This window comes from Chanodichthys erythropterus, chromosome 12, assembly GCF_024489055.1.
Source record: "Chanodichthys erythropterus isolate Z2021 chromosome 12, ASM2448905v1, whole genome shotgun sequence".
Taxonomy (NCBI): domain Eukaryota; kingdom Metazoa; phylum Chordata; class Actinopteri; order Cypriniformes; family Xenocyprididae; genus Chanodichthys; species Chanodichthys erythropterus.
In genome coordinates this window covers 60,093,884-60,113,957 of record NC_090232.1, presented here as the reverse complement: position 1 = coordinate 60,113,957, position 20,074 = coordinate 60,093,884, and the positions used below count along the sequence as shown (strand labels likewise).

The following is a 20,074-nucleotide window of genomic DNA, read 5'->3' as shown; positions in this document are numbered from 1 at the left end:
GCAGAAATTGAATGTACATGCTAAACAGCTCGTTCAGAAGGACAGGTGGAAATGAAAATTAATAGAAGTTCAGAGAATGAACACGGAATGAACTAAAAACACTTGTATCTCATTCAAGAGGAATAAAGATTAGTACAATGCTTATTTGGATAAAAAAGGTATCAAAATGACTCATTACACACAATTGTATAAAGGCGCCCCACACGGGATTCGAACCCACAACCTCCGGGTCCAATGTCCATTTCTCAACTCATTGCGCCACTGTGCAGGTGAATGTTGGCACACCTGCCGAAGTTGATTAGTTCATGTGAAAATGAACTCAAAATGAAGAATTTTTATAAAACTGCACTGAATGTTATATTTAATAACTACTTTAGATCATTCTGCAGCTCATCATGCTGTAGCGCAATACAGAGCAGGAAGAGGAAAAACAGCAGAAAATGAACAAACATGAAACAGCTGGTTCAGAATTACGGGCAAAAATGAACTCCGAACTTATGTACATAAGCTTAGATGAAAATGAACACAGCATGAAACAAAAAGCATTTATTTCTAATCCAAGAGGCAGTAAAGGAATCAAAACACACTATTTCATAAAACCGCTCCATCTGGGATTCGAACCCACTATCTTGGGGTGCAGAGCTCATCAGGTAACTGGCTTTACACATTGAGCTACTTGAGGATGCACATTCAACAATCTGTGGAAGAGAACTTTTAGTGTAAGAAAGAATTTACAAAAAAGCATTACTTAGCATGTTAACCATATTAGCATGCTAAGCTAACTTAATGCTAATGAAGCTCATGGTTAACTTGATAGCTGAAGAGCCACATTAAAGTGAATGACAACTGGTTAGCATGCTAAGCAATTAGCATGCTAAGCTAACTAGCATAAGACAACAAACACAAGCAAGGTCACATTCAGAGATGAATATCTTGGGAATGGTAGCGAATATCAAAAATCCATTCAGTCATTTCTGTGCGGCTCGGTCCAAAGATCACCTGAGCTGATTTTGGACAAAATTGGACAAAAATTGTAGGAGGAGTAGTGAAAAAATGGAATACTGTACTTTTCAAAATGGCCACTACTGTACTGGGTGGAGTCTTAATGTAAGATATTGAATGTGATCAGTATGAAGAGAGGAATCAGTTGTATTGACATTCATTTTTCTGGAACAAAGGGTTCAAAAGTTATAACCTTTACAAAAGTGAATATTTGAACTGGTGGTGGCGCTATAGACTTAGTCCTAGATACTCCAAAGTTGGTCAAATTACTTTTAATTACTATCACTACAAGCATGCCAAATTTGATAATTTTCCTTCTTATGGTTCATTGATTACCATACAGGGGGAAGAAGAATAACTACGAATTTGGACATAAAGGAATTGCATGTGATAGCTTCAGATTAGACCAGTTTTAGGCAGAATGCCTAGAACAGACACAAGTTCTGCATCTTTTCCTGCCACAGTACCTCATGCGGTCTGGGCATGTGTCACACTGAGTTTCGAACCCACGATGCAGAGCATTCGGGATCCGTGGCGTAACACATTGAGCTAATCAGCCATGCAAGTTCATCAGTATGCTAAGCAGAGGTTTCAGTGTGAGAAAGAGTTCACAAAAAAAAGCTTCATAGCATGTTAACCATATTAGTATGCAAAGTTATTTAATGCCAACTAAGTTTTGGTTAACCTGTTGACTGAAGACCACATTAGAAAGAATAGCAATAGTTTAGCATGCTAAGCAATTACTGTGCTAAGCTAACTAGCATAAGACAACAAACACAAGCAAGGTCACATTCAGAGATGAATATCTTGGGAATGGTAGTGAATATCAAAAATCCATTCAGTCATTTCTGTGCGGCTCGGTCCAAAGATCATCTGAGCTGATTTTGGACAAAATTGACCAAAATTTGTGGGAGGAGTAGCGAAAAAACTGTTTTTGATTTAATTCAATATGGCAGACAGGTACATTTAAGGAAAATGACAAATGACACATTGTCGGAATCGGCATAAGCCAGGGAATAAAATGACATAAAGCAGACAAATTTTGGATAATGTTTTCAAAAGTTATAAGCAATTTTGCAAAAATCATTATATCTGTGGAACACTAGGTGGCGCTGTGCTGAAACTTCTCATGTACCTTCAGGACACTCTGATGGTCATATGTACCAAATTTTGTGATGATATGTCAAATTGTTTAAAAGTTATTGCAATTTATGACAAAATTCAAAATGGCGGACACGTGGTTCATCCGATGTTGACGAATTCGATATCCTCGGATTCGGCATGGCACAGGGAATCCATAGACACCAAGATCTTGATTTTCTAATAAAGTGTTCAAAAGTTATTGGCCAAAATAGCCATTTTTCAGATCTCATGACCTGTAGGTGGCTCTGTTCCCAAATTTGGCATGGAACCTCAGATCATGGTCTTGATCAAGTGTACCAATTTTAGTTTTGATTGCTCAAAGTTTGGCCGAGATACAGCCTCTATAGCAATTTTGGGTCAACCTTGTTAACTTCGTGACATCATAACTTTTGAACAAAGATGAATAAAAAAAATCTGTTCAGTCATTTCTGTGCGGCTCAGACCAAAGATCACTTGATCAAAGTTTGGACAAAATTGGACAAATTTTGAAGGAGGAGTAGCGAAAAAACGGAATACTGTACTTTTCAAAATGGCCACTACTGTACTGGGTGGAGACTTAATGTAAGATATTGAATGTGATCAGTATGAAGAGAGGAATCAGTTGTATTGACATTCATTTTTCTGGAACAAAGGGTTCAAAAGTTATAACCTTTACAAAAGTGAATATTTGAACTGGTGGTGGCGCTATAGACTTAGTCCTAGATACTCCAAAGTTGGTCAAATTACTTTTAATTACTATCACTACAAGCATGCCAAATTTGATAATTTTCCTTCTTATGGTTCATTGAATACCATACAGGGGGAAGAAGAATAACTACGAATTTGGACATAAAGGAATTGCATGTGATAGCTTCAGATTAGACCAGTTTTAGGCAGAATGCCTAGAACAGACACAAGTTCTGCATCTTTTCCTGCCACAGTACCTCATGCGGTCTGGGCATGTGTCACACTGAGTTTCGAACCCACGATGCAGAGCATTCGGGATCCGTGGCGTAACACATTGAGCTAATCAGCCATGCAAGTTCATCAGTATGCTAAGCAGAGGTTTCAGTGTGAGAAAGAGTTCACAAAAAAAAAAAAAGCTTCATAGCATGTTAACCATATTAGTATGCAAAGTTATTTAATGCCAACTAAGTTTTGGTTAACCTGTTGACTGAAGACCACATTAGAAAGAATAGCAATAGTTTAGCATGCTAAGCAATTACTGTGCTAAGCTAACTAGCATAAGACAACAAACACAAGCAAGGTCACATTCAGAGATGAATATCTCGGAAATGGTAGTGAATATCAAAAATCCATTCAGTCATTTCTGTGCGGCTCGGTCCAAAGATCATCTGAGCTGATTTTGGACAAAATTGACCAAAATTTGTAGGAGTAGCAGCGAAAAAACTGTTTTTCATTTACTTCAATATGGCAGACAGGTACATTTAAGGAAAATGGCAAATGATACATTGTCGGAATCGGCATAAGCCAGGGAATAAAATGACATGAAGCATACACATTTTGGAAAGTGTTTTCAAAATTTATAAGCGTTTTTGAAATAATCATTACATCTGTGGAACAGTAGGTGGCGCTGTGCTGAAACTTCTCAGGTACCTTCACGACCTTCTAAAGGTCATACATACCGATTTTTGTGAAGATATGTCAAATTGTTTAAAAGATATCGCAATTTATGACAAAATTCAAAATGGCGGACACGTGATACATCCAATATTGACAGAATCGGTATCGTCGGATTCGGCATGATCCAAGGAATCCATAGACACCAAGATCTTGATTTTCTGACAAACTGTTCAAAAGTTATTGGCCAAAATAGACATTTTTCATATCTCATGACCTGTAGGTGGCGCTGTTCCAAAGTTTGGCATAGACCCTCAGACCATGGTTCTGATGAAGCGTACCAATTTTTGTTTCGATTGCTCAAAGTTTGGCCGAGATACAGCCTCTATACTAATTTCGGGTCGACCTCGTTAACTTCATGACATCATAACCTTTGAACAAAGATGAATAAAAAAAATCTGTTCAGTCATTTCTGTGCGGCTCAGTCCAAAGATAATCTGATCAAAGATTGGACAAAATTGGACAAATTTTGAAGGAGGAGAAGCGAAAAAAACAAATACTGTACTTTTCAAAATGGCCGCTACTGTAATGGGTGGAGACTTAATGTAAGAAGTTGAATAGCATCAGCATGAAGAGACGAATCAGATGAACTAAATTTTATTTTTCTATGACAAACAGTTCAAATGTTAAAACCGTTAGAATGTTGAAATTTTGAACTGGTGGTGGCGCTATAGAGTTGGTTCTAGATACTCCAAATTTGGTCCAATCACTATTCATGAGCATTTCTACAACTGTGCCAAATTTCATCATTTTCTCATGTTCCGTTGATAGGGCTGCCATAGACTCCCATTCGGGAGGAAGAATAATAATAATAAAAGGGAAAACGTACAATTACAATAGGGGCTAGGCCCCTAATAAGTTCATGTGAGTGCAGTGGTTCAATATTAATATTATAAAGCGACGAGAATATTTTGATGCGCCAAAAAAAAACAAAAACGACTTGTATAGTGATGGCCGATTTCAAAACACTGCTTCAGGAAGCTTCGGAGCGTTATGAATCAGTGTATCGAATCATGATTCGGATCGCTTGTCAAACAGCCAAACTGCTGAAATCACGTGACTTTGGCGCTCCGAACAGCTGATTTGACGCGTTGATTCATTATGCTCCGATGCTTCCTGGGGGGTATTCCAGAAAGCAGGTTATGTGACATACCTGGGTATGTTTAAGAGTAAGTAAGTGGATAACCTCAACTTCCGGTTCCAAAAATGGAGGTAACTTTTAGGGTATGTAAGTAGCCATAGCAACTTGCTCTCTGAACATAACCTGCTCCGGAGCAGGTTATGTTCAAGAGTTAGTTAGCTTAAGAGGAATTCAGATGTGTATTATATTATCAATATGGTTATATTAATGTATCTAAATTTGTTATATAGTTACAGTTATATACACGGTTATAATATACAATATCATATATTGTATAATATATCATATTATATCATCTCAAACATGGAATTGCTTTTTATCCTTTATAACAGGACATTTTCTATGCTATAATTTCTATAATAAAATGCATATCTTATATGTGATATCTTATTAAATAATTAGCATCAAACAAACAATATTAAGATTAAAAATGATTGCATAACCACCCAGTAGGTGGCGATCTGCACCAAATAGGTTATGCAAATCGCCATTAAACAAAAGAAGAAGAATGAAGTAGAATGGCGCGCTTTTTCTTAGCGTCTGTTTCCATGGTGAATCATCGATTCGTCGCTCTGTTGAGAATGTCTTGTGGGTTAACCGGAAACATACTCTGTGTTGGCTGAACCCTCTCCCGGACACATTTTTGGAACCAGCATACCTCGAGTAAGCAAGGTTTGGGTTAATCAACCGAGAGTTCAGGGTATATGTGACAGTAAGTTAACTCTGCTTTCTGGAATACACCCCTGAAACAGTGTTTTGAAATCGGCCATCACTATAGAAGTCGTTTTTTTTGTTTGTTTTTTTGGCACACCAAAAATATTCTCGATGCTTTATAATATTAATATTGAACCACTGTACTCACATGAACTGATTTAAATATGTTTTTAGTACCTTTATGGATCTTGAGAGAGGAAATGTCATTGCTGCTATGCAGGCCTCACAGAGCCATCGGATTTCAACAAAAATATCTTAATTTGTGTTCTGAAGATTAACAAAGGTCTTACGGGTCTACAGCTTTTCCATTTTTTGTAAATGACATAGAGTGAATGAAATAGCTTCCTTCCTACACTGAGTACTACAAACACATTTTCTATCATATATGCCTATGAAAGACGATCAAGCCAATCGGAATAGGGATCTGCAGGCTTCAGCCAGATCCTTCTCGATGAAAGTGCATAAACATGCTCTAATACCCTCTGGCCTTGTTTCTCTCATTCTTTGATTTAACAGCTTGTTGATGTGTACTGCAAGGCGTCAGGATTTATGTGGGGGGACAGATGCAAATGGACCTGGGGGCTCACATCTGGGTCCTCTCAAGGCTCTTCTTGGGTTCACTCTTCCTTGTGTACAAGCGTCTGATAGTACCGCTGCACAGACCTTACCACAACACATAGGCAAGCCAGAGTTCCCTGACACAGGGTGGGATCGCATCAAAGATCTTTTCAGCAGGCAGTGAGTATGAGTAATGTGTCAGTAATTCATTACCACAGTGCTGTAGTATTTATTATACAATTTATCGGTGCACATCATTGTTGGTTTCTTTGTTTGTTTTTATTATTCATGTGCCCTCGTACTCCTTAATCAAAATAACTTCCCTTCAGCAGCGACATCTCTCTTCTCTTCACAACCTGTCACTTAACATGAGATTGCAGCAATAGCAAATTACAGCGATCAAATAAATTCCTGATGGACAAATCAAATTCCACCATTTTTTCTTGTTCAAAAAGCCGTTTCACCCGGATATGCCACAATGGGCAAGAAAAGACTATCGCAGTTTCTTACCTACTTTTAAGCAACTCTGTATGTGTGTGTGTATATATGTAGGGGCAGTGCCTCCTCAAAAAAATAGAATGAGAAAATAATCCATAACAAAAATAAAACAACGTAAATATTACAAAATGCGACATTAAAAAGTCACTCGTATTTCTAAAGAAACACTGTCCAATGGCGACACCCGCAGGTAAAGTTACAGCGGGAGTCTGCGTCTCTCTTGCCTCCTTTCCCCTCATTAAAATCAGTAGACCCCCTAAAGCTGCGGTGGGTTTTGTGGGGGGTAATTGAGAATGAATGGGAGAAAGTCGAGATATATTTATAATAACTTTTGTTAAATATAAGCTGTTTTCACATGGATTTTAATCCATGAAAAATGCCAAGTAAATGAAATAAGTTATCAAAATCTTGAAAAAAATAAGCAGTGTTCTCTGATCTCAAACACTGGGGGCGTGTCCGCTGTCGGCGCAGAAACCACGCCCACTTGAGAGAAAGATGCGTTCTCTCTCAACTAACTTGTCTAATGAGCAGTGTTGGGCATGTTACTTTAAAAAAGTAATTAGCTATAGTTACTAGTTACTTCTCACACACAAATAGTAACAGAGTTAGTAACTGAGTTACATCATTATAAAAGTAACTAATTACCAGGGAAAGTAACTATGGCATTACTTTAAAAAAAATTAAATGTCAAATAACTTGAATGCCCCCATTATTAAATATAATTCTTGATCCGACTCGTGACTCATGATCCGCTCTTGCTTATGAAATTTCTCTGTACTGTCATTAAAGAAAATGTAGTTTCATACATATGTTCAAATAGTCCTATGTTATGTTTTAAATTAATTTACTTGATTATGAAAAGTGAACACCATGAGTAAGATGCATCATAAGATGCGCAATATATCGGGAGTCATGGAGTGGGTCAGACATGATTTTGAGGACCGTGTACGTTTTGATAGTTTGTTTTCCAATTTGAAATGAAATAAGCAGAAACGAGAAAACTGTCGTTTTTAAAAAAAAAAAAGGAAAAACAAGATTTTGACTCGATTTTCGTTTTTTTCGGGTCACAGATAGAAAAAGGAAACATGACTTCAAAACTCGTTTTCCACATGTGGGCGGTCATTACACACCCCTTTCAGCCGATTGGTCAATCAAATCTGAGCCAGTGACGTCATCTTCATTTCGTTCAACAAAATAACAGTCCTAGCTGCCGTGAAAAGCACAGATTAACCAGCTATTTTAGTTATGACAAAAATAATATATGAAATGTTAAGCCAAGCACATACTCAGATATAAATGTATAGTATAATGCAATGTAAGTCGCTTTGGATAAAAGCGTCTGCCAAATGCATAAATGTAAATGTAAATGTAAATGTAAACGAATTCATTTAAAGCTGATCTGAAACAGAAACCGGCGTTATAACCTAGGCTACCTCTCTAATTTGACACAAATCCCATATTCATGATTTGGAGGCTAAACTATATTTATTTATTATTTAAACGCTTTTATTGTACACAGACTACTTAAAATGAGCAGTATAACTTTTTATGTATTTGGTTGAATATATGTTATTTTGACAGTTAACAGGCTACGATGTCAAGTTACTAAAGTGATGTGCGCGTGAGGCGCCGACGCGTTCACTTGAATTTTCTTATAAAAGCGGAAACAACTTAAAACACTATTTTTATTATTTTTGTACACTCACAATAAACAAAACGCTCATATTGTTGCATTTTTTTCCCCCTTTCATTTTGGTAATATGTTAATTATTTAAGTGAAATAAATTTCGCGCATAGACATAGGCTATTTGTTCTTTTTATATAATTTAATCCTCTTTTCTCCGTTCACAGAAGCGCTGCAGGTGCGTGATGATGATGAACCCTCGTGTTCTGTTGTTTATTCTATTTGTTCACGTAGGCTAAAACTAAACCCCTGGGATTTTTTAATGATTCACAGACATTTATCAATTCTAATTTCGTTTAATTCCAATTTAATATAATCTTGTCGGTTAATGAAACGATGATCGCGTCAGTTGAAAGTCGGGGGGGGAAAAACAGAAATTATATTGACAAGGCAACAATAATTTTCGTTTAGTTTAAGTTTTTCAAAACATCCACAGAACTGCATTACAATAAATTTTCCCGCTGTTTAAGCCACGGATATTTACAAAGATAATAAAATAATTACAAAGATAACTAGATAAAGAAGTTTGTAAACAAACTTTAAGTTGTCTTGAAAAAGCATAGCCAGAAAGTTTGAAGAAGTTTTAAAAGTTTGTAGTTTGAAGCTTTTCAGTTTGAAATAGTTTAAGTTTTAGAATTGTAGTTTTAAAAGCTAGATAGATCAGTTAGACAGACTGATCGATTAGATAGATAGATATATAATATCACAGATGGATATTATGGAGTTTTTATAGAGTTATTAGCATGTTTTTAGCCCAGTTTAGCACTTAGCTAATCACCATTAGCATGTAGCTATTCACTGCTAGCATGTTGGAAGTCCAGATTGCTAGCATGAGTCTGAAGAGCCAACCGCCATGTCTCTACGATGTTCTGATGCAGAGATAGATTTTGCAAAACGGTTGCTAGGTACTCTGTTTGGTTGCTAGGGAGTGGCTTGGCAGCTACCAATGATGATACTCCAAAGGCTCCTTGACAATTTAAACCAACACCCATGTCTGTACTATGTTCTGCTGCAGAGATATAGATCTTGCAAAACGGTTGCTAGGTACTCTGTTTGGTTGCTAGGGAGTGGCTTGGCAGCTACCAATGATGATACTCCAAAGGCTCCTTGACAATTTAAACCAACCCCCATGTCTGTACTATGTTCTGCTGCAGAGATATAGATCTTGCAAAACGGTTGCTAGGTACTCTGTTTGGTTGCTAGAGAGTGGCTTGGAAGCTACCAATGATGATACTCCAAAGGCTGCTTGACAATACAAACAAACCCCCATGTCTGTACGATGTTCTGATGCAGAGATATAGATTTTGCAATACAGTTGCTAGGGTACTGTTTGGTTGCTAGGGACTGGCTTGGCAGCAACCAATGATCATACTCCAAAGGCTGCTTGACAATATAAACCTACCCCCATGTCTGTACGATGTTCTGATGCAGAGATATAGATTTTCCAAAATGGTTGCTAGGGTACTCTGTTTGGTTGCTAGGGAGTGACTTGGCAGCTACCAGTGATAGATAGATAGATAGATAGATAGATAGATAGATAGATAGATAGATAGATAGATAGATAGATAGATAGAATGAGTTTGAATTAGTTTAAATGGCTAAGAAATAGGAATGGCAGTTAAATTGAGTCCGTGTGTTTGAATTTGAATTTTGACAGTTGGACGGAATGTTCAGATCAGCCAAGGCATTTCAATGGAAGTCAATGGGAGTTTTTTCCAGGCTTAATCAGCATTTTTAGGAAAACCGTAAGTCGGATCAGTCTGAAAAGATATAGCAACTCGAGTCAGAACAGTCTGAATGTCTAGTCCGAGTTTGGTGGTTGTAGCTTGAACAGTCTAGGAGGAGATACAATTGAAAATTTAGTCTAAGAAGAATAACTAGATAAAAAAGTTTGTAGACAAACTTTAAGTTGGCTTGAAAAAGCATAGCCAGAAAGTTTGAAGAAGTTTTAAAAGTTTGTAGTTTGAACCTTTTCAGTTTGAAATAGTTTGTTTTAGAATTGTAGTTTTAAAAGCTAGATAGATAGCTAGATAAGTAAACAGACTGATCGATAGATAGATAGATAGATAGATAGATAGATAGATAGATAGTTGTCACAGATGGATATTATGGAGTTTTTATAGAGTTATTAGCATGTTCTTAGCCCAGTTTAGCACTTAGCTAATCACCATTAGCATGTAGCTATTCACTGCTAGCATGTTGGAAGTCCAGATTGCTAGCATGAGTCAAAAGAGCCAACCGCCATGTCTCTACGATGTTCTGATGCAGAGATATAGATCTTGCAAAACGGTTGCTAGGGTACTGTTTGGTTGCTAGGGACTGGCTTGGCAGCTACCAATGATCATACTCCAAAGGCTGCTTGACAATACAAACCAAACCCCATGTCTGTACGATGTTCTGACGCAGAGATATAGATTTTCCAAAATGGTTGCTAGGGTACTCTGTTTGGTTGCTAGGGAGTGACTTGGCAGCAACCAATGATGATACTCCAAAGGCTGCTTGACAATACAAACCAACCCCCATGTCTGTACGATGATCTGATGCAGAGATACAGATTTTCCAAAATGGTTGCTAGGGTACTCAGTTTGGTTGCTAGGGAGTGACTTGGCAGCTACCAATGATGATACTCCAAAGGCTGCTTGACAATACAAACCTACCCCCATGTCTGTACGATGTTCTGATTCAGAGATATAGATCTTGCAATTCGGTTGCTAGGGTACTGTTTGGTTGCTAGGGAGTGGCTTGGCAGCTACCAGTGATGATACTCCAAAGGCTACTTGACAATATAAACCAACCCCCATGTCTGTACGATGTTCTGATGCCGAGATATAGATCTTGCAAAACGGTTGCTAGGGTACTGTTTGGTTGCTAGGGACTGGCTTGGCAGCTACCACTGATGATACTCCAAAGGCTACTTGACAATATAAACCAACCCCCATGTCTGTACGATGTTCTGATGCAGAGATATAGATCTTGCAAAACGGTTGCTAGGGTACTGTTTGGTTGCTAGGGACTGGCTTGGCAGCTACCAGTGATGATACTCCAAAGGCTACTTGACAATATAAACCAACCCCCATGTCTGTACGATGTTCTGATGCCGAGATATAGATCTTGCAAAACGGTTGCTAGGGTACTGTTTGGTTGCTAGGGACTGGCTTGGCAGCTACCACTGATGATACTCCAAAGGCTACTTGACAATATAAACCAACCCCCATGTCTGTACGATGTTCTGATGCAGAGATATAGATCTTGCAAAACGGTTGCTAGGGTACTGTTTGGTTGCTAGGGACTGGCTTGGCAGCTACCAGTGATGATACTCCAAAGGCTACTTGACAATATAAACCAACCCCCATGTCTGTACGATGTTCTGATGCCGAGATATAGATCTTGCAAAACGGTTGCTAGGGTACTGTTTGGTTGCTAGGGACTGGCTTGGCAGCTACCACTGATGATACTCCAAAGGCTACTTGACAATATAAACCAACCCCCATGTCTGTACGATGTTCTGATGCAGAGATATAGATCTTGAAATACGGTTGCTAGGGTACTGTTTGGTTGCTAGGCACTGGCTTGGCAGCTACCAGTGATGCTACTCCAAAGGCTGCTTGACAATATAAAACAACCCCCATGTCTGTACGATGTTCTGATGCAGAGATATAGATCTTGCAAAACGGTTGCTAGGGTACTGTTTGGTTGCTAGGGAGTTGCTTGGCAGCTACCAATGATGATACTCCAAAGGCTGCTTGACAATATAAACCAACCCCCATGTCTGTACGATGTTCTGATGCAGAGATATAGATCTTGCAAAACGGTTGCTAGGGTACTTTGTTTGGTTGCTAGGGAGTGGCTTGTTGGCTACCAATGATGATACTCCAAAGGCTGCTTGACAATATAAAACAACCCTCATGTCTGTACGATGTTCTGATGCAGAGATATAGATTTTCCAAAATGGTTGCTAGGGTACTCTGTTTGGTTGCTAGGGAGTGACTTGGCAGCTACCAGTGATAGATAGATAGATAGATAGATAGATAGATGAGTTTGAATGAGTTAGATAGATTGAATGAGTTAGATAGATAGATAGATGAGTTTGAATGAGTTAGATAGATAGATAGATAGATTAAGTTTGATATAGATAAATAGATAGATAGATAGATGAGTTTGAATGAGTTAGATAGATAGATTAGATAGATAGATAGATAGATAAAGTTTGATAGATAGATAGATAGATTAAGTTTGATAGATAGATAGATTTAGTTAGATAGATAGATAGATAGATAGATAGATAGATAGATAGATAGATAGAATGAGTTTGAATGAGTTTAAATGGCTTAGAAATAGGAATGGCAGTTAAATTGAGTCTGTGTGTTTGAATTTGAATTTTGACAGTTGGACGGAATGTTCAGATCAGCCAAGGCATTTCAATGGAAGTCAATGGGAGCTTTTTCCAGGTTTAATCAGCATTTTTAGGAAAACCGTAAGTCGGATCAGTCTGAAAAGATATAGCAACTCGAGTCAGAACAGTCTGAATGTCTAGTCCGAGTTTGGTGGTTGTAGCTTGAACAGTCTAGGAGGAGATACAATTTAAAATTTAGTCTAAGAAGAATAATAATAACTAGATAAAAAAGTTTGAGGACAAACTTTAAGTTGGCTTGAAAAAGCATAGCCAGAAAGTTTGAGAAGTTTTAAAAGTTTGAAGTTTGAAAGTTTAAGTTTTATTAGATAGATAGATAGTCACAGATGGATACTATGGAGTTTTTATAGAGTTATTAGCATGTTCTTAGCCCACTTTAGCACTTAGCTAATCACTATTAGCATTCACTGCTAGCATGTTGGAAGTCCAGATTGCTAGCATGAGTCAAAAAGCCAACCCCCATGTCTCTACGATGTACTGATGCAGAGATATAGATTTTGCAAAACGGTTGCTAGGGTACTCTGTTTGGTTGCTAGGGAGTGGCTTGGCAGCTACCAGTGATGATACTCCAAAGGCTGCTTGACAATATAAACCAACCCCCATGTCTGTACGATGTTCTGATGCAGAGATATAGATTTTGCAAAACGGTTGCTAGGGTACTCTGTTTGGTTGCTAGGGAGTGGCTTGCCAGCTACCAATGATGATACTCCAAAGGCTGCTTGACAATATAAACCAACCCCCATGTCTGGACGATGTTCTGATGCAGAGATACAGATTTTGCAAAACGGTTACTAGGGTACTGTTTGGTTGCTAGGAATTGACTTGCCAGCTACCAATGATGATACTCCAAAGGCTGCTTGACAATATAAACCAACCCCCATGTCTGGACGATGTTCTGATGCAGAGATACAGATTTTGCAAAACGGTTACTAGGGTACTGTTTGGTTGCTAGGAATTGACTTGCCAGCTACCAATGATGATACTCCAAAGGCTGCTTGACAATATAAACCAACCCCCATGTCTGTACGATGTTCTGATGCAGAGATATAGATTTTGCAAAACGGTTGCTAGGGTACTCTGTTTGGTTACTATGGTGTTGCTATGCGGTTGCTAGGGTACTCGGGGTGGTTGCTAAGGTGTTGCTATGCGGTTGCTAGGGTACTTGGGGTGGTTGCTAGGGTGTTGCTATGCGGTTGCTAGGGTACTCGGGTGGTTGTTAAGGTGTTGCTATGCGGTTGCTAGGGTACTCGGGGTGGTTGCTAGGGTGTTGCTATGCGGTTGCTAGGGTACTCGGGGTGGTTGCTAGGGTGTTGCTATGCGGTTGCTAGGGTACTCGGGGTGGTTGCTAGGGTGTTGCTATGCGGTTGCTAGGGTACTCGGGGTGGTTGCCATGGTGTTGCTATGCGGTTGCTAGGGTACTCGGGGTGGTTGCCATGGTGTTGCTATGCGGTTGCTATTGTATCCAGGCTGGTTGCTAGGATGATGCCAGGGTGATTTGTGTGGTTGCTATGCAGTTGCCATGGTGTTCTGGGTGGTTGCTAGGTTGTTTTGGGTGGTTGCTAGGTTGTTTTGGGTGGTTGCTATGAGAGTTGATCATAGATAGATAGATAGAGTTTATGAATTTGAATGAGTTGATAGATAGATGATAGATAGAGAGATAGATGAGAAGTGATAGATGAGAAGAGAGATAGATGAGAAGTGATAGATGAGAAGATAGATAGATTGATAGATGAGAAGTGATAGATAGATAGATAGATAGAGAAATAGCTAGATTTAGTTTGATAGATAGATAGATTAGAAAGAGAAATAGATAGATTTAGTTTGATATAGATTAGAAAAAGAAATAGATAGATAGATAGATTTAGTTTGATAGATAGATAGATTAGAAAGAGAAATAGATAGATAGATTTAGTTTGATAGATAGATAGATAGATTTAGTTTGATAGATAGATAGATAGATAGATTTAGTTTGATAGATAGATAGATTTAGTTTGATAGATAGATAGATAGATAAGACATATTAGATAGAATGGAAGTTTGAATGAGTCTCAATGGATTAGAAATAGTACATAGAATGGCAGCTAATGGAGTCTGATGAGCCTCTCCAACTGTCAAAATTTGAATTTTGACAGTTGGAGTTTGAATAGTCTTGGCTCATTTGAACATTCCGTCAATGAAAGTCAATGGGATTTTTCCAAGTTTTGATCAGCTTTTTTAGGAAAACCGTAAGTCTGATCAGTCTGAAAAGATATAGCACACTAAGTCAGAATGGTCTGAAGGTCTGGTCCGAGTTTGGTGGTTGTAGCTTGAACAGTCTAGGAGGAGATGCATTTAGAAATTTAGTCTAAGAAGAATAATAATAATAATAAGCTTAAGTAGTAGATCAGTAAGTTGGCTTTTTCAAGCCAACTTAATAATAATAATAAGCTTAAGACGTAGATCAGTAAGTTGGCTTTTTCAAGCCAACTTAATAAGCTTAAGACGTAGATCAGTAAGTTGGCTTTTTCAAGCCAACTTAACTAGATAAAAAAGTTTGTAGACAAACTTTAAGTTGGCTTGAAAAAGCATAGCCAGAAAGTTTGAAGAAGTTTTAAAAGTTTGTAGTTTGAACCTTTTCAGTTTGAAATAGTTTGTTTTAGAATTGTAGTTTTAAAAGCTAGATAGATAGCTAGATAAGTAAACAGACTGATCGATAGATAGATAGATAGATAGATAGATAGATAGATAGATAGTTGTCACAGATGGATATTATGGAGTTTTTATAGAGTTATTAGCATGTTCTTAGCCCAGTTTAGCACTTAGCTAATCACCATTAGCATGTAGCTATTCACTGTTAGCATGTTGGAAGTCCAGATTGCTAGCATGAGTCAAAAGAGCCAACCGCCATGTCTCTACGATGTTCTGATGCAGAGATATAGATCTTGCAAAACGGTTGCTAGGGTACTGTTTGGTTGCTAGGGACTGGCTTGGCAGCTACCAATGATCATACTCCAAAGGCTGCTTGACAATACAAATCTAGCCCCATGTCTGTACGATATTCTGATGCAGAGATATAGATTTTCCAAAATGGTTGCTAGGGTACTCTGTTTGGTTGCTAGGGACTGGCTTGGCAGCTACCAATGATCATACTCCAAAGGCTGCTTGACAATACAAATCTAGCCCCATGTCTGTACGATATTCTGATGCAGAGATATAGATTTTGCAAAATGGTTGCTAGGGCACTCTGTTTGGTTGCTATGGTGTTGCTATGCAGTTGCTAGGGTACTCGGGGTGTTTGCTAAGGTGTTGCTATGCGGTTGCTAGGGTATTCGGGATGGTTGCTAGGATGTTGCTATGCGGTTGCTATGGTAATAGGGGTGGTTGCTAAGGTGTTGCTATGCGGTTGCTAGGGTATTCGGGGTGGTTGCTAGGGGGTTGCTATGCGGTTGCTATGGTACTAGGGGTGGTTGCTAAGGTGTTGCTATGTTGTTGCTAGGGTATTCGGGGTGGTTGCTAAGGTGTTGCTATGCGGTTGCTAAGGTCTTGCTATATGGTTGCTAAGGTACTCGGGGTGGTTGCTAAGGTGTTGCTATATGGTTGCTAGGGTACTCAGGTGGTTGCTAAGGTGTTGTTATACGGTTGCTAAGGTACTTTGGGTGGTTGCTAGGGTATTGCTATGAGGTTGCTAGGATATTCTAGGAGGTTGTTATGCTGTTCTGGGTGGTTGCTATGCGGTTGCTAGGGTGCTCTGTGTGGTTGCTGTGCTGTTGCCATGGTGTTCAAGGTGGTTGCTTGGGTGATCTGGTGGTTGCTATGATAGATAGATAGATAGATAGATAGATAGATAGATAGATAGATAGATAGATAGATAGATAGATAGATTTAGTTTGATAGATAGAGATAGATTTAGTTTGATAGATAGAGATAGATTTAGTTTGATAGATAGAGATAGATTTAGTTTGATAGATAGATAGAGATAGATAGATAGATAGATAGATAGATAGATAGATAGATAGATTTAGTTTGATAGATAGATAGATAGATAGATTTAGTTTGATAGATAGAGATAGATTTAGTTTGATAGATAGAGATAGATTTAGTTTGATAGATAGATAAAGATAGATAGATTTAGATAGATAGATAGAGATAGATAGATTTAGATAGATAGATAGATAGATAGATAAAGTTTGATAGATAGCTAGATAGATTTAGTTTGATAGATAGATAGATAGATAGATTTAGTTTGATAGATAGAGATAGATTTAGTTTGATAGATAGATAGATAGATTTAGTTTGATAGATAGAGATAGATTTAGTTTGATAGATAGATAGAGATAGATAGATTTAGATAGATAGATAGATAGAGATAGATAGATTTAGTTTGATAGATAGATAGATAGATAGATTTAGTTTGATAGATAGATAGATAGATAGATAGATAGATAGATAGATAGATAGATAGATAGAATGAGTTTGAATGAGTTTAAATGGCTTAGAAATAGGAATGGCAGTTAAATTGAGTCTGTGTGTTTGAATTTGAATTTTGACAGTTGGACGGAATGTTCAGATCAGCCAAGGCATTTCAATGGAAGTCAATGGGAGCTTTTTCCAGGTTTAATCAGCATTTTTAGGAAAACCGTAAGTCAGATCAGTCTGAAAAGATATAGCAACTCGAGTCAGAACAGTCTGAATGTCTAGTCCGAGTTTGGTGGTTGTAGCTTGAACAGTCTAGGAGGAGATACAATTTAAAATTTAGTCTAAGAAGAATAATAATAACTAGATAAAAAAGTTTGAGGACAAACTTTAAGTTGGCTTGAAAAAGCATAGCCAGAAAGTTTGAAGAAGTTTTAAAAGGTTGAAGTTTGAAAGTTTAAGTTTTATTAGATAGATAGATAGATTGGTAGTTGTCACAGATGGATACTATGGAGTTTTTATAGAGTTATTAGCATGTTCTTAGCCCACTTTAGCACTTAGCTAATCACTATTAGCATGTAGCTATTCACTGCTAGCATGTTGGAAGTCCAGATTGCTAGCATGAGTAAAAAGAGCCAACCGCCATGTCTCTACGATGTACTGATGCAGAGATATAGATTTTGCAAAACGGTTGCTAGGGTACTCTGTTTGGTTGCTAGGGAGTGGCTTGGCAGCTACCAGTGATGATACTCCAAAGGCTGCTTGACAATATAAACCAACCCCCATGTCTGGACGATGTTCTGATGCAGAGATAAAGATTTTGCAAAATAGTTACTAGGGTACTGTTTGGTTGCTAGGGAGTGACTTGCCAGCTACCAATGATGATACTCCAAAGGCTGCTTGACAATATAAACCAACCCCCATGTCTGTACGATGTTCTGATGCAGAGATATAGATTTTGCAAAATGGTTGCTAGGGCTCTCTGTTTGGTTGCTATGGTGTTGCTATGCAGTTGCTAGGGTACTCGGGGTGGTTGCTAAGGTGTTGCTATGCGGTTGCTAGGGTACTCGAGGTGGTTGCTAGGGTGTTGCTATGCGGTTGCTAGGGTACTCGGGGTGGTTGCTAGGGTGTTGCTATGTGGTTGCTAGGGTACTCGGGGTGGTTGCTAGGGTGTTGCTATGCGGTTGCTATGGTACTCTGGGTGGTTGCTAAGGTGTTGCTATGCGGTTGCTAGGGTACTCGGGGTGGTTGCTAGGGTGTTGCTATGCGGTTGCTATGGTACTCTGGGTGGTTGCTAAGGTGTTGCTATGCGGTTGCTAGGGTACTCTGGGTGGTTGCTAGGGTGTTGCTATGCGGTTGCTAGGGTACTCGGGTGCTAGGGTGGTTGCTATGCGGTTGCTAGGGTACTCGGGGTGGTTTCTAAGGTGTTGCTATGCGGTTGCTAGGGTACTCGGGGTGGTTGCTAGGGTGTTGCTATGCGGTTGCTAGGGTACTCGGGTGGTTGCTAAGGTGTTGCTATGCGGTTGCTAGGGTACTCGGGGTGGTTGCTATGCGGTTGCTATGCGGTTGCTAGGGTACTCGGAGTGGTTGCTAAGGTGTTGCTATGCGGTTGCTATGGTACTCTGGGTGGTTGCTAGGGTGTTGCTATGTGGTTGCTAGGGTACTCGGGGTGGTTGCTATGTCGTTGCTATTGTATCCAGGCTGGTTGCTAGGATGATGCCAGGGTGATTTGTGTGGTTGCTATGCAGTTGCCATGGTGTTCTGGGTGGTTGCTAGGTTGTTTTGGGTGGTTGCTATGAGAGTTGATCATAGATAGATGAGAAGAGAGATAGATGAGAAGTGATAGATGAGAAGAGAGATAGATGAGAAGTGATAGGTGAGAAGAGAGATAGATGATAGATAGATAGATAGATAGATAGATAGATAGATAGATAGATGAGTTTGAATGAGATAGATAGATAGATAGATAGATAGATAGATAGATAGATGAGTTTGAATGAGTTAGGTGATAGATAGATAGATAGATAGATAGATAGATGAGTTTGAATTAGTTAGATAGATAGATAGATAGATAGATAGATTTAGTTTGAATTAGTTAGATAGATAGATAGATAGATAGATAGATAGATAGATTTAGTTAGATAGATAGATAGATAGATAGATAGATAGATAGATAGATAGATAGATGAGTTTGAATGAGTTAGATAGATAGATAGATTAAGATTAAGTTTGATAGATAGATAGATAGATAGATAGATAGATTTAGTTTGATAGATAGATAGATAGATAGATAGATAGATAGATAGATTTAGTTTGATAGATAGATAGATAGATAGATAGATAGATAGATAGATAGATAGATAGATAGATAGAATGAGTTTGAATGAGTTTGAATGAGTTTAAATGGCTTAGAAATAGGAATGGCAGTTAAATTGAGTCTGTGTGTTTGAATTTGAATTTTGACAGTTGGACGGAATGTTCAGATCAGCCAAGGCATTTCAATGGAAGTCAATGGGAGCTTTTTCCAGGTTTAATCCGCATTTTTAGGAAAACCGTAAGTCGGATCAGTCTGAAAAGATATAGCAACTCGAGTCAGAACAGTCTGAATGTCTAGTCCGAGTTTGGTGGTTGTAGCTTGAACAGTCTAGGAGGAGATACAATTTAAAATTTAGTCTAAGAAGAATAATAATAATAAGCTTAAGTACAATATCAGTAAGTTGGCTTTTTCAAAGCCAACTTAATAAGCTTAAGTACAATATCAGTAAGTTGGCTTTTTCAAGCCAACTTAATAAGCTTAAGTACAATATCAGTAAGTTGGCTTTTTCAAGCCAACTTAATAATAACTAGATAAAAAAGTTTGAAGACAAACTTTAAGTTGGCTTGAAAAAGCCAGTCCAGAAAGTTTGAAATA

At 38.3% G+C, this 20,074-nt stretch overlaps 1 protein-coding gene across 1 annotated transcript in view; it reads left to right on the top strand.

The window, feature by feature from the left end:
- timmdc1 (translocase of inner mitochondrial membrane domain containing 1) overlaps window positions 1-20,074 on the top strand; it is a 119,029-nt gene that overhangs the window by 3,110 nt on the left and 95,845 nt on the right. Inside the window, exon 2 of the mRNA XM_067404537.1 lies at window positions 6,137-6,358. Within this exon, the coding sequence (XP_067260638.1) occupies window positions 6,137-6,358 (222 nt within the window). The remainder of the gene's footprint in view (window positions 1-6,136; window positions 6,359-20,074) is intronic.